The sequence below is a fragment of the Sturnus vulgaris genome, chromosome 9, assembly GCF_052056855.1.
Source record: "Sturnus vulgaris isolate bStuVul1 chromosome 9, bStuVul1.hap1, whole genome shotgun sequence".
Lineage (NCBI taxonomy): Eukaryota > Metazoa > Chordata > Aves > Passeriformes > Sturnidae > Sturnus > Sturnus vulgaris.
This window is the reverse complement of record NC_142251.1, coordinates 1041834-1053982: the sequence shown is the minus strand read 5'-3', so window position 1 is coordinate 1053982 and position 12149 is coordinate 1041834. Positions and strand designations below refer to the sequence as shown.

General features: G+C 45.7%; 1 protein-coding gene across 2 annotated transcripts; it reads left to right on the top strand.

The window, feature by feature from the left end:
• Positions 1-374: 374 nt before the first annotated feature.
• LOC106862214 (uncharacterized) lies at positions 375-12139 on the top strand. Of its 2 annotated transcripts, XM_088169588.1 has the most exons (13): positions 376-747; positions 2138-2580; positions 4457-4653; positions 5516-5694; positions 6416-6496; positions 7051-7229; positions 7922-8114; positions 9046-9137; positions 9294-9450; positions 9960-10082; positions 10484-10626; positions 10965-11046; positions 11954-12139. In XM_088169588.1, exons 2-13 carry the CDS (start codon positions 2147-2149, stop codon positions 12035-12037), a joined length of 1944 nt encoding a protein of 647 aa, XP_088025714.1. In that variant the 5' UTR covers positions 376-747; positions 2138-2146; the 3' UTR covers positions 12038-12139. The 2 variants fall into 2 exon arrangements, with proteins under 2 accessions (XP_088025715.1, XP_088025714.1); XM_088169589.1 differs by lacking the exon at positions 9960-10082 and having other exon boundaries at positions 375-747.
• Positions 12140-12149: the final 10 nt, after the last annotated feature.

Genomic DNA, 12149 nt, shown 5'->3' with positions numbered 1-12149 from the left:
CCCTGTCACAGGGTTTGGGGCAGGCAGAGGGACTCTGGCACATCCCCTGGGACAGGTGAATCCACCCAGGGCAGCAGCACCACCTCCCACAGCTCCACCTGAACTGAGTTTCTTGTTACAAAGGAGCACAGCACTGAAAAGTGTCCTGTCTGCTGTAGCTGTATAAGGACAAAAAAATGTCATTTTAAATTATTATATCTCAGGAAATTTTAATTATTACCCTCAAGATTTTTTAACAACATATATAACTTATTTACCTACGAATTCCAGCCCGTGTTGGGTACTTTCACTCACGAACATATTAGTCATCCCTTAATTATTGCTATCCAGCCTTATTAATATGTATAATACGGATAAAGAGCTCCCTGGCAGGGATGCATTTTAATGAAGGCACTGAAAGGCAATACACTAATTTCTAGAAGGTTGTGCCATGGTTGACAATAGCGAACCGAAGCAGCCCAGAGATGGGATGGGGTGTGGAAGGAGAAAAATCAAATACGTTTTAATATTCTAATGATAAACTTAATTTGAGAGAGGACACCTGGGGCACAGGACACTCAGGGCATGGGACAGCAGGGACAAAGGACGCACATTGCAGAGGACACTCGGGGCACAGGACAGAGAGGGCACAGGACACCGGGGACAGAGGACACACATGGCACGGGACAGAGGACACCGAGGGCACAGGACACCGGGGGCGGGCCGCCCTGAGGAGCCGCCCCGAGAGGCGGGCGCGGACCGGACGGGGTAAGGAAGGGGCGGTGGCGGCAGGGTCGGGCCGGGCCGCGTTGGGCACGGGGCGGGCGGGCAGCGGGGCCAGCGGGGGCCGGGGAGATCGGGCGGAGAGGCCGCGGCCCCGCACTCCCAAACCGGCCTGGGCCGCCCCGGTCCCGGCCCCCCCGCGCTCCGCAGGCCCGGCTGGGCCTGGCCCGGTGCAGGGCTGTCCCCTCGCGGCCGCTGTAATACGGCAAGGACCATGGGTGTCCTCTCACGGGAACAGGGGGTGTCCCCCGCGGGACAAGGGGTGTCCCCTGCGGGACAGGGGGTGTCCCCTCACGGCCCTCACGGGAACAGGGGGTGTCCCCTCACGGGATCAGGGAGTGTCTCCCGAGGGACAAAGGGTGTCCCCTCACGGGAATATGGGTTGTCCCCTCATGGCCCTCACGGGAACGTGGAATGTCCCCTCAGCCTCTGCGGGATCAGGGGGTGTCCCCTGCGGGACAGAGCGTGTTCCCTCATGGCCCTCACAGGACGGGAGGTGTCCCCTCACGGGAACAGAACATATCCCCTCATGGTGCTCATGGGACAGGGGATGTCCCCTCACGTCCCCCGCGGGAACAGAGCGTGTCCCCTCACGGCCGACTGGAGTCAAAGTGGCTTCTCACGATCCCGTATCAAAGCGGGAACCAGCGGTGTCCCCTCACAGTCTCTGCGGGAACATAGGGTGTCCCCTGTGGGACAGAGGGTGTCCCCTCACTGCCCTCACGGGATCGGGGGTGTCCCTTCACAACCGACCGGAGTCAAAGTGGCTCCTCACAGAATGGACTCAGCATGTCCCCTCATGACCCGCGCCCGAGGCGAAGGGGCCGCGCTGCCCCTCAGCCGATGGAACCCTCTGTGTAATTCCTGTCCCTCAGCCGGTGGAACCCTCTGTGTAATTCCTGTCCCTCAGCCCATGGAGCCCTCTGTGTAATTCCTGTCCCTCAGCCCATGGAGCCCTCTGTGTAATTCCTGTTCCTCAGCTGATGGAACCCTCTGTGTAATTCCTGTCCCTCAGCCGATGGAACCCTCTGTGTAATTCCTGTCCCTCAGCCCATGGAGCCCTCTGTGTAATTCCTGTCCCTCAGCCCATGGAGCCCTCTGTGTAATTCCTGTCCCTCAGCCCATGGAGCCCTCTGTGTAATTCCTGTCCCTCAGCCCATGGAGCCCTCTGTGTAATTCCTGTCCCTCAGCCCATGGAGCCCTCTGTGTAATTCCTGTCCCTCAGCCGAGGGAACCCTCTGTGTAATTCCTGTCCCTCAGCCCATGGAGCCCTCTGTGTAATTCCTGTCCCTCAGCCGAGGGAACCCTCTGTGTAATTCCTGTCCCTCAGCCCATGGAGCCCTCTGTGTAATTCCTGTCCCTCGTTGTCTCTCAGCTCTCGGGGATGTGGAGCCCGGCCCCGCTGTGTGCCCTGGGCTGGCGGCGCCCCGGCCCCTCCGCGCCGCTGCAGCCGCTGACCCGCCTGTTCCAGAGGGAACATCGGGATAAAACTCCAGTCCACCTGCTCCAGAGAGAATACTGGGATAAAACCCCAATCCACCTGCTCCAAAGCGAATATCGGGATAAAACCCCGATCCGCCTGTTCCAGAGGAAATATCACGATAAAACCCCGACCCGCCTGCTCCAAAGGGAATATCGGGAGGTGCCGGGGCAGGGCTGGGGAAGGACACAGCAGCAGCCCCCCCGCCGGTTTGTGAGTTATAAACCCAAATCCAAGCGGAATCCCAAAACATTCCCGGTTCTGGATGGCCGTGTCCTCTCCGTGTACCAACATGTGTTCGAACAGAATTTAAGGAACAGCGAGGCTGTGATTAAAAGGTAATAAACAGGTTTTGTGGGTTTTTTAAAGTCAGTATTTAGTATTTGTAACTTTGTGTGAGAGTCACTTATGGGCACTTAAGTGACTTTTAACATGGGCCAGTATTTGTCCCATGGAATAATGAAGCTGCCCAGTCCCTGGAAGTGTCCAAGGCCAGGTTGGTCGGGGTTTGGAGCATCCTGGTGTCCCTGCCTGTGGCAGAGGGTGGCACTGGATGAGCTTTGAGGTCCCTTCCAACACAAACCAGCCCGTGAAGTGTTGACTGAAATACCCAAATGGAGGTGCAAACTATTTAAAACAATGCCATGTGTTGTTTTGCATATATTGCCGAGAAATACTTTCCCCAGACCTACGGAACATTTGTTTAGTGTTGCATTTTGAATGCAAGGACGTAAATGGTGACTCACACACTCCTGACAGAGTAGGGGATGGGTGCTGGAATCCATCATGATTTATGGATAAAACGATAAAACTTGTTTAAAATGTTTGTCCTGAAAGATCAGATGGCAGAATTGCAAAGGCCTTTGTTCAGGGGAGTGATCCGTGAGCTGGAGGCAAAGCTTTGGAAAACACACTGTGCCCTCCTGTGGTGGCATTGAGGACATGATTAAAATCCTTTCCCTCCGAAGTTTTTTCAGCCTCCATCTCTCAGATGAGCCACACTCAGATCAGAGTCACACACACAAAAAGTGCTGTGTGTCTTTGTGTCAAACAACATTTAAAAGTGATGCATCTGGGGCAAAAATGTGTTTGAAATAAAGGAAAAACTTGTTTTATTTAAGACCGAAGTTGAGATACCACGTTTGTTTACAGTTTATTCAGTTTTTTACCTAGACATGGTGCTGACCTGACAATAACATTGGCTAATCACTCTCTCCTCGTGACACTGAAGTGTTCCCTGCTTTTAGAATATCCAAATTTAGTAATTTATTCCACTTCCCAAGTACTGATTTTTGTCAGATAAACTTGTTGCAGGAGCTGACAGAGGAAGATCTTGGCTGGATTATTCCCAAGAGTAGATGGAACATGGAGGTTCATGCTGAGTTAGGACAGGCACACTATGATAGTCTCATTATTATATATTATTTGCTTTATTAAAGAGTTTTTGGGTAACAAAAGTGAAATGTTTGCTTTAAATAATAGAGCTTTGGTTTTCATTACACCTTGTGTAAAAACAATAATATGGAAACATGGATTTATCTTTATTTTCATGCCATTTGTGTGAAAACTGTGCAATATATTGAAGATCAATCTGCTAAAGGGTAACTTGTAAGGAAAATGGTTTAGTCAGGAGTGCCCTCAAAGCCCATCCAGTGCCACCCCTGCCATGGCAGGGACACCTTCCACTGTCCCAGGGTGCTTCAAACCCCAATGTCCAACCTGGCCTTGGGCACTGCCAGGGATCCAGGGGCAGTCACAGCTGCTCTGGGAATTCCAGCCCAGCCAGGAATTCCTGCCCAAATCCCATCCATCCCTGCCCTCTGGGAATCCATTCCCTGTGTGCTGTCCCTCCCTGCCTTGTCCCCAGTCCCTCCCCAGCTCTCCTGGAGCCCCTTCAGGCCCTGCCAGGGGCTCTGAGCTCTGCCTGGATCCTTCTCCTGTCCAGGTGAGCACCCCCAGCTCTCCCAGCCTGGCTCCAGCCCTGCAGCATCTCCAGGGCTCCTCTGGACAGGGCAGGATGAGCTTCTCGTCCACCAACACCCCAAATCCTCCCAGGGTTCCTCCCCATCCCTTCTCCCACAGCCTGTGTGTGTCTTTGGGATGTTCCCGGCCCTGTTGAACTCCTGAGGTTCCTCCAGCCCCACCTCTCCCCCTGTCCGTGTCCCTCCCCTCCAGCGTGTGACCCAAACTTTGTTTGTTTTTTTTTTCCATCAGATACTCGGAATTACTGGAGAAGGTGAAGAAAGGAGGAGGAGAAAACGCCATCCAGCGGCACACGAAGCGAAACAAGAAGCTGTTCGTGCGGGAACGCCTGAGGCTGCTCCTGGACCACGAGGATTTCCTGGAGCTGTCCCCGCTGGCAGGGCTAGACCTGCCCTATGGGGATGTCCCTGCTGCCGGCTGCCTCACGGGTAATGCACCCCGAAAGGAGGAAAAAAGGATGCGGGGAATAAAATTTATGGCATATTTCCCCGTTTTTTCAGATATTTATGGGATATCTGGAGTGCTTTCATAGAAAAAAAAAACAACACTCGTTTTATTCAGTTCTTATTCTCAACAGGGAAGAGTTCAGCCACTGCTGTATTACTGTAATGGGAGAAACCTTTGAAATAAACAATTTTTAATTTCTTCTAGATTTAGTAACTCTGCTTATTAATTTTTGTCTCAAAAAATGTAGGGTGCTGTGTCAAATCAGCTGTTGCCTTTTAAAGGAGAGGGTACAAAGTTCCTGTGAGAAACAGGGGGTGTGACATACATTTTGAAGTGTTTTTCAAATCACAGACAATTGCGTTTTCTATGCAAACATTGCCTCTTTAAACTGGAACAGCTCTTTAAAATGAAATTTCATTGAAATTCGATGAAATTCAATTTCATTCAATATCAGTGAAATTACATTTTGAAGAGTAGTTCCAGTTCAAAAAATAACTAGAAGAACTGTATGAAAACCCTTTTTTCATCACAGACTGTTATGTTTTTCAGCTTTATAGGGGTATTTTTTACCTTCCCTTTTATCTCAAGGGTTGGGAGTCACAGTGTATTTTTTTCTGTTACATTGTCACCAGCAGTAAGTAAATTTCTTTGAGGTTCTCCTGTCATTTGGATTAATTTTTTTAATACTGTCATTCCAGAGAAGAGTGTAGATTTCTTCCCTGTGTGGTATTTTCAAGTTAATTTGGAGCTTCTTGATGTAGCATTACTGAAAAAAAACCCAGAAAAAGTTTGTCCCCCTTGCTTTAGAGAGTCCTGATAAATTTCTGTGGAAATCACTTGCAGGAATTGGCAGAATCTGTGGGGTCTGGTGTGTCTTCATTGCAAGTGATGCCACTGTGAAAGGAGGGACAATTTACCCAATTGGAGTGAAAAAACAATTAAGAGCCCAGGAAATTGCCATGGAGAACAGGCTGCTGTCTGTGCACCTCGTGGACAGTGGGGGAGCCTTCCTCCCCCTGCAGGTACTGCTGGCACCTCTGCAGAGCAGAAAATCATCTGGATTTATTTCATCACTTGGGCTAGTCTTGTACATCCCACCTAATCCGAGTTTAGAAACTGCAGTGAGTGTGCTGAACTGCTTTTGTGTCTAATAAATGAGTATATAGTGGGAGATGTCTATTTTCAATTCAGAATCTCTAAAGTGTTCTCTGTTTTATTGTCCTGGTTGTGCCAGTGATGCACCAAGCTCTGTGGCCTTTAAAAGTGGAGTTTTTGCAATTCTGATTGCAAAATAAGAATTTGCACAGGTTCTTTTGGGAAATGCAGAGATCATTCTCTCATAGATACTGAGGGCAAGCACACAGGAAAAGTTTTTACCTGGAATTGTATCCAAAATTAAGTAAAAAAGGAAACTGCTGAAGGCATTTCACAGATGAAGTAGAACTACCACCCTTCCCTTCACCACATTTACAGTCAGTTTGTGTAGAATAGATTGATTTCAGAAAAAAATCACAAACCTTAACCCGTGCTTTCAAAGCAAATGGGTATTTTTGGGAGATTTTACAATGTATAAAGGAATAAATACCAGAATGAATGCTGAACATGAAAGGTTCAGGAGTGATTATTAATGGAGATCTTCCCAATATCAGTTTTGGTGTGTTTGGGAGTGAATGGTGTGAAGAGGAAACATCAACTTTTGTAGTTAATATTAAAAATCCTTTTTTCTTTTCCCTGTCCCCTCAGTCAGAGCTGTTTCCTGACAAGCTGCACGGTGGCAGAGTTTTCTACAACGAGGCAATCATGTCTGCCATGGGAATCCCTCAGGTACATGGCATGGGGAGTGCAAGGGGGTGTAGGAAAGGTGCCTTTCTGTTTCTTCCCCCCAAAATTCAAGATGATATAAAAGAAATGTTGAAATTACTGACTGAAAAACAGAACAGCTCAAATCAAACTTGTTTGAGGTTGGGACTGACACTAAAGCTTAAGCAGAGACATGCAGAGCTGCCCACGCTGTTTTCATTGTGTTCTACATGAGATTTCATCTCCATGGATGGGAATCCAGTATCTTTTCCAGTGGTAAATCCCTGCACTTGAGGGAATTGACTGTAGGAATCTTTGAAGGCAGCTTTTAACTGTGTTGGAAAAAAGCATAAGCCATGTGAACCAAACATTTCTTGAGCACAAAATCTGAAACTGCACACAGTTGGGTTTGGGTTTTTGCTTTTTAATACTTTTATGTACAGGTAGTACACTTTGTTCTGCCTCTGGTTTGTTCCCAAAGCTGGGATTCAACACTTCCTGCATTTCTGAAACAACTTTGTGCTTGGCTTTGCCTTTGCTGTCCCCTGCCCAGCACTGCAGTGTCTGTGTCCCCTCAGGTGGCCGTGGTGTGTGGCTCCTGTGTGGCTGGAGGTGCCTACGTGCCCACCATGGCTGAGGAATCCGTGATCATTGACAAAATTGGGACGTTGTTCCTTGCTGGGCCACCCCTGGTGAAAGCTGCCACGGGAGAAGATGTCTCTCCTGAGGACCTTGGAGGAGCCAGGCTTCACTCACAGTATGTGGAATATTCTCAAAAATAGGGAGAGCAATGTGGCATTGGCATTTCAGAACAGGGCTAAGAGTGGAACCTGTGGTTTGCCTTCTCAGGCTCAGGGGTTTGGGTTAAATCAGCCAAATGGAATTAAAATTTAATTATTTATGGGGTGAGGCAGGGACTGGACAGGTTGGGTTTGGATGTTTATTGTTCCACATACTTCTTGAACAACTTCAGGCAAGTAATCCCCTCTGTGCTTCACAGGGAGCAGCCACAGAAGAGGGATGATATCTCCTCTTTTCCAAGTGTTTTCCAGAATACACATATTTAACCAAATTATGCTACATGGAATACATTCCTGTCTTTATATCTTGGCTGCAACCACTTATTTTGAAATAATTCCTGAAGTTTGCTTTCCTCTTTTCCCTTTTTGATATTTTCTGCAACAACAGCATCACAAAAAGAAATTCCAAGGTCTTTTTAAAATCCAGATAAACACAAAAGTCACGGGGAAAAACAACTCCTTACTGTAAATTTAATTTGGGATTGGACTGCACAGAAATCACTGAGTGACTGCTCATTCATACAGAACCAAATCACACAGAATTTCCACAGGGCATTTGGAGAGTCTCAGCTTTTTTCTTAGAGTTTGGATTTTCCCTCAGAACTCAGAACTCATTAATACAATGCTAATTAATGTCCCTCTCTCCTAGAGTCAGTGGCTGCAGTGACCATTTTGCATCCTCAGAAGAGGAGGCCTATGAGTGCATTCGGAATGTTGTGTCTACCCTGAACTGGCAGCCAGTGCCAGAGGAGGACAGGGAGCCTGACAGTCCCTTGTACAGCCCAGAGGAGCTCCTGGGCCTGGCACCCCTGGATTACAGCTGCACTCTTCCTGTCAAACTGGTAAGGGAGCAGGGATTTCATCCCTGCATCCTTCACTCTGCTCTATCCCACAGCTCCAGGTGTTATTCTGAATTATAACCTCATCTCTTGCCAGCCTGTCTTAAGAAACAAAGCAGGATGGCAACAGTTCTGTGGGATTATAGAAAATATTTAACCTGAAATCCTGCTGATAAAATAATCCCAAATTGTGCCAGTGCTGCCCAGCTGTTTCCATGCACTGTTGGGATGCTTTCTTTGTCTTGCACTGTGTTGGCTGCCTTGAGAACATACAACCTTTAAATGTGTGTGTTTCCCTTCCTCTGCCTTTCTGTTTCTTTCCCCCAAGAATTCAAGATGATGTAAAAAGAAATGGTGAAATTATTGATTGAAAAACAGAACAGCTCAAATCAAACTTGTTTGAGGTTGGGACTGACACTAAAGCTTAAGCAGAGACATGCAGAGCTGCCCACGCTGTTTTCATTGTGTTCTACATGAGATTTCATCTCCATGGATGGGAATCCAGTATCTTTTCCAGTGGTAAATCCCTGCACTTGAGGGAATTGACTGTAGGAAGCTTTGAAGGCAGCTTTTAACTGTGTTGGAAAAAAGCATAAGCCACATGAACCAAACATTTCTTGAGCACAAAATCTGAAACTGCACACAGTTGGGTTTGGGTTTTGCTTTTTTACCCTTTTATGCACAGGAACAACTGTGCTTTGTAAAACTACAATAATTTTGGAGTTGGCCTTTGTCTTAAAATACACAGTTGGTAATTAAACGAAACAAAAATTTGATGGTTTGTACATATTGAGCATTTATCAAGTCACCCAAAGATCCTCTGTGCTTATAACTCAGGTCTGCTACTGTTTGAACAGAACATTTCTTTTAGCAGAGCTCTCCTATTTTCACTACAATTTCTCTACTAAAGTCAAGTCTGGATAATTCTTTGCAGATTCTGAGCCGGCTGGTGGATGGAAGCAGATTCCAGGAATTCAAGGCTGCTTATGGAACAACATTAGTGACAGGATTTGGCCATGTGGAAGGGTAAGGCTGCAAATGTTCTCCATCCAAATGGATTTCTCAACAGCTTTTGTGTCATTGCAATCATTTCTAGGGTTCAAAAGGGAGAATCCTGGAATTGCTGAGGTTGGAAAGAACCTTTCAGATCATGGAGTCCAACTGTCCATGTTTGTTCTCTAGGCACTTGGTGGGGATTGTGGCCAGCAATGGGGAACTGGCTCATGATGCTGCTCTCAAGGGCAGCCACTTTGTCCAGCTCTGTGGCCAGAGGGGAATTCCCATCCTGTTCCTCCAAAACACTGCTCCACAGCCAGCAGGGCCTGCAAGCACCTCACAGGTATGGCATGTATGCTTCAGTGCATTTCAAACAACTCTTAGTTCTTGTTGTGCCTAAAGTGACATTTTCACAATTATTAACTGTTAGGAAAACTATTTTTTTAATCACTCTTGATGAAGCTTCGTAATGGCTTTGCTAATTGAAAGATTTAAGAACATTCTCACTTGAATTTTTAGCAGGCCTGGATGCTGATATAAAATGATACTGTTCAGTTTTCAAGGCAGGCTGGAAATTTTGGGATTTGCAGTGCTTTTGACATTGAAATACAACTTATTGATTCCTCTGCTATCTCTGCACTCCAGAAAATTGGCTATTTCTCTTTTTAGAGTGTAGGCATTAAAGTAGGATTTGTCCTGAGCTAAGGAAAGTAAAACTTCCATTAGATCCCAGACCTGTTTCTGCAGAATTGTAAATAAATAAATAAATGAGTTAGAAATATAAGTTTGTTTGGGGTGGAGAGAATCTAGAATAAAGTCTTAAAGGATCTAAAATATCTATTTTTATTCCAGGCAGAGGCTCATTCCAACAGGCTGAAGGCCCAGGCCTCCATGATGGCTGCAGTTGCCTGTGCTGCTGTTCCCAAAATAACCATTGTCATTGGAGGCTGTTTTGGGAGTGACAGCTATGTCATGGTATGGGCTTGGGGACACACCTGTCACACTGCTCAAGTGTCACTGCATTCCTAAAACACAGCTGGGGAACTCGAGCTCTGAACTAATATTTTAATAAGAAATGCAACAGGGCACGTGATTGCTGAAAAATAAACGTGGAAGAATTAAACATGGAAGAATTAAACATGGGAGAATTAAACATGGGAGAATTAAACATGGAAATGCTTGGAATTCCAAATGAAACATTAAAATGGAAATACTGAAGGCAGTGGTTCCTAGCACAGGGTGTCTGTCCTCATACAAATCCAGTGTTCCATTCTGCCTTGCCCTTGGTTGTTTCATCCCACAGACACCTTTTTGTGATTCATCTCAGTGAGTTTGTTCTGTTCTTTGCTTTTTTTTTTTTTTTTCTCCCCTTGTAGTGTGGGAGATCATTCAGTCCAAACTTTCTGTTCCTGTGGCCCAATGCAAGAATTGCTCTCGTGGATTCTCGACGTTTCCCCACAGTTCCACCAGCTGGGGACTGCACAGGAGAGGAACTGGAGCTAAAACAGCTGAAGGCAAAGTAAGGACATTTAATATAAACCTGGCAGGGATTTCATGGTTAAATTACCCACTTTTGTTCATCTTACACATCCTGACTAATGAAGCAAACATGGATCGACTGAAAAAAATATTTTAAATTTCCATGTAATTCTATATCATTCTGTTAGTAATTCCCATTACTGCAGAATGGTCAGCTCTGTTATTTGCTGCTTTCTGATTAATTTTAACAGCAGTGCTGTCCATTCTCTCCAGATGGATGGATTTGCCTGTTTCATCTGTAATTTTTTTTCATTGCTCTGCTGGTTTTTTGTGCTTTTTTTGTGATTCTAAGCCTGTTCAATTCTCCACCCTCTCCAGGCTAGAGGAAGAAAGCAGTGCCTTTTACTCCTCTTCCAGGCTCTGGGATGATGGGATCATTCCACCTCAGGACACCAGGAAGGTGAATTTTCCTTTTAGGCCATTTTATTCTCCAAGCTCACAATGAGTGAACGTGGCTCAGGGTTGGTGCTCATTCCACCTCTGGGGCTCCCACTTCTCACTCCATGGAATTGCTCTCTGTAATTCTCATCCTGTCTCTTCCCCCTCAGTTTATAAAAAAAAGTTTATCTTGAATTCTGGTTACTTGACCACAGCATTTCCTCACTGAGCCTCACCTTTGACTTTACCACAATTTAAATCTGCATCTGAATCTCTTTTTTCTGTATTATTACCCATATCTTCCCCTATAATTACCCATATCTTCACTCTTGGAAGTTCAGGCTCCTCAGAATTCCTTTTGTTTCCATTTTTTTATCCTGGAATGTTGTTTTTTGCCATTTTCTCTTCCTGCTTTATATTTGCTATGTATATTTGGGATGCTTCTCTGCCTTTTTATTGATTTCAAATTGGCACACATCCCTCCCTCCATTAGGTTCTTTCTGAAAGCTGCTGCCTTTGTTCTTTTATTTTTCCTTGTTAGATTGTTTATTAGCAATAAAAATCTTCTCTGCATTTCTGAAGTTTGTTTACTTGAAGATCTCAATCTGTCCTGGTTTCAGCTGGGGTTAAATCACAGCACAACCCTTCTAAATATGGTACATATTTATGGAACTATGTGGATGGTAAATATTTCCATGGAGTTTATGGGAACTTTGATAGTGGGAAAGCACCAAGTTTTTAGTCCTAGAGCCCTGAAATTCCCACTGTATGAGCTACACATGAAAATGAGAGTTGAACTGTTCATTTTACATGTTCAGTGTTTCACAAGAAGAAGGAACAAATAAATAAATGCAGAACTAATGAGTTTTACTGGGGTTTTTTTTTGTTTATTTGTTTGAGGCTCATTGTTTATTATTTCTTTTAATTAGGTGATTGCCCAGTGCTTGGAGATCATGGAACAGAAGAAGTTCCAGGCTGTGTTTTCCCATCCCCATCCCATCATCAGGATGTAACTGCAGCCCCCTCAGACAAGAACCCTCTACCAGAACTCTGGGTACAAAGATTTTCTAATTCTTTGATACCATTAATAAAAATGTTGAACAATTGAAGACAAACAAGAATCCC

What these genes read in the sequence shown, in the direction of transcription:
- LOC106862214 (XM_088169588.1), top strand. Translation starts at nt 2,147, where the DNA reads ATGTGGAGCCCGGCCCCGCTGTGTGCCCTGGGCTGGCGGCGCCCCGGC. An exon ending in GAGCCTTCCTCCCCCTGCAG is followed by an intron (nt 5,695 to 6,415) that starts GTACTGCTGGCA and finishes CTGTCCCCTCAG; the next exon opens with TCAGAGCTGTTTCCTGACAA. An exon ending in CACCTCAGGACACCAGGAAG is followed by an intron (nt 11,047 to 11,953) that starts GTGAATTTTCCT and finishes TCTTTTAATTAG; the next exon opens with GTGATTGCCCAGTGCTTGGA.